The sequence below is a fragment of the Austrofundulus limnaeus genome, unplaced genomic scaffold (assembly GCF_001266775.1).
Source record: "Austrofundulus limnaeus strain Quisiro unplaced genomic scaffold, Austrofundulus_limnaeus-1.0 Scaffold3997, whole genome shotgun sequence".
Classification (NCBI taxonomy): domain Eukaryota; kingdom Metazoa; phylum Chordata; class Actinopteri; order Cyprinodontiformes; family Rivulidae; genus Austrofundulus; species Austrofundulus limnaeus.
This window is the reverse complement of record NW_013956399.1, coordinates 1-785: the sequence shown is the minus strand read 5'-3', so window position 1 is coordinate 785 and position 785 is coordinate 1. Positions and strand designations below refer to the sequence as shown.

The following is a 785-nucleotide window of genomic DNA, read 5'->3' as shown; positions in this document are numbered from 1 at the left end:
TGTGTATACTATATTCTGAGCACTAACTCATCTCACCAGACCTCAGCTTGTGGGATATTTTTAAAGTTTGACCAAAAGGGCCTTAGTGTGGTCTTTTTTATTTTATAAAATGTAAATATGTTTAGGTGTCTTCCTGTAGAATTTGTTTTATCTTCAGTAAATTGACCGAATTAACTGCATTTATGTGCAAAGTGTTTATCCTGATCTTTAAGAATTGCAAGTTTAGTCTTAATTAAAAGCAAATTTTGCTTTTACTAAATAATAGATATGTTGGTGCTCCAAGTTAATTCTCTTTGTGTCCTCAGGATAAAGAGCCTCGCGGGATTATTCCCCTCGAAAACCTCAGTATCAGAGAAGTGGATGAGCCAAGAAAACCTGTGAGAGCCACAAATACAAAACTTGTTCTGCATCAACAACAACAAAAATAAAAATAAAAACAGTTTTGCTTTTACTAAACATCATTTGTTGCCTCCAGAACTGCTTTGAGCTCTACAACCCCAACCACAAAGGTCAGGTGATCAAGGCCTGCAAGACGGAGGCGGACGGGCGGGTCGTCGAGGGCAACCACGTGGTGTACAGGATATCTGCCCCCACCCCGGAGGAGAAGGAGGAGTGGATCAAATCCATCAAGTAAGACCCGGCGCGTTAGTCTGGATCTCTTTACACACAGAGGGCACTTAGCCAGCGCCTGTCTGCTGCCACGTGACACTTTCTCATGTCTGACCTTGACTCTGTGAGAAACCAACACACACACACACACACACACACACACACACACACACACA

At 42.3% G+C, this 785-nt stretch overlaps 1 protein-coding gene across 1 annotated transcript; it reads left to right on the top strand.

Moving 5' to 3' along the window:
• Positions 1-306: 306 nt before the first annotated feature.
• On the top strand, positions 307-630 carry LOC106512046 (cytohesin-3; the record flags this gene model as incomplete). The annotated part of the gene is given in 2 exon segments (XM_014000745.1): positions 307-377; positions 476-630. Coding segments are annotated over 2 exon segments (226 nt in total), but the record flags the coding sequence as incomplete, so codon positions are not given.
• Positions 631-785: the final 155 nt, after the last annotated feature.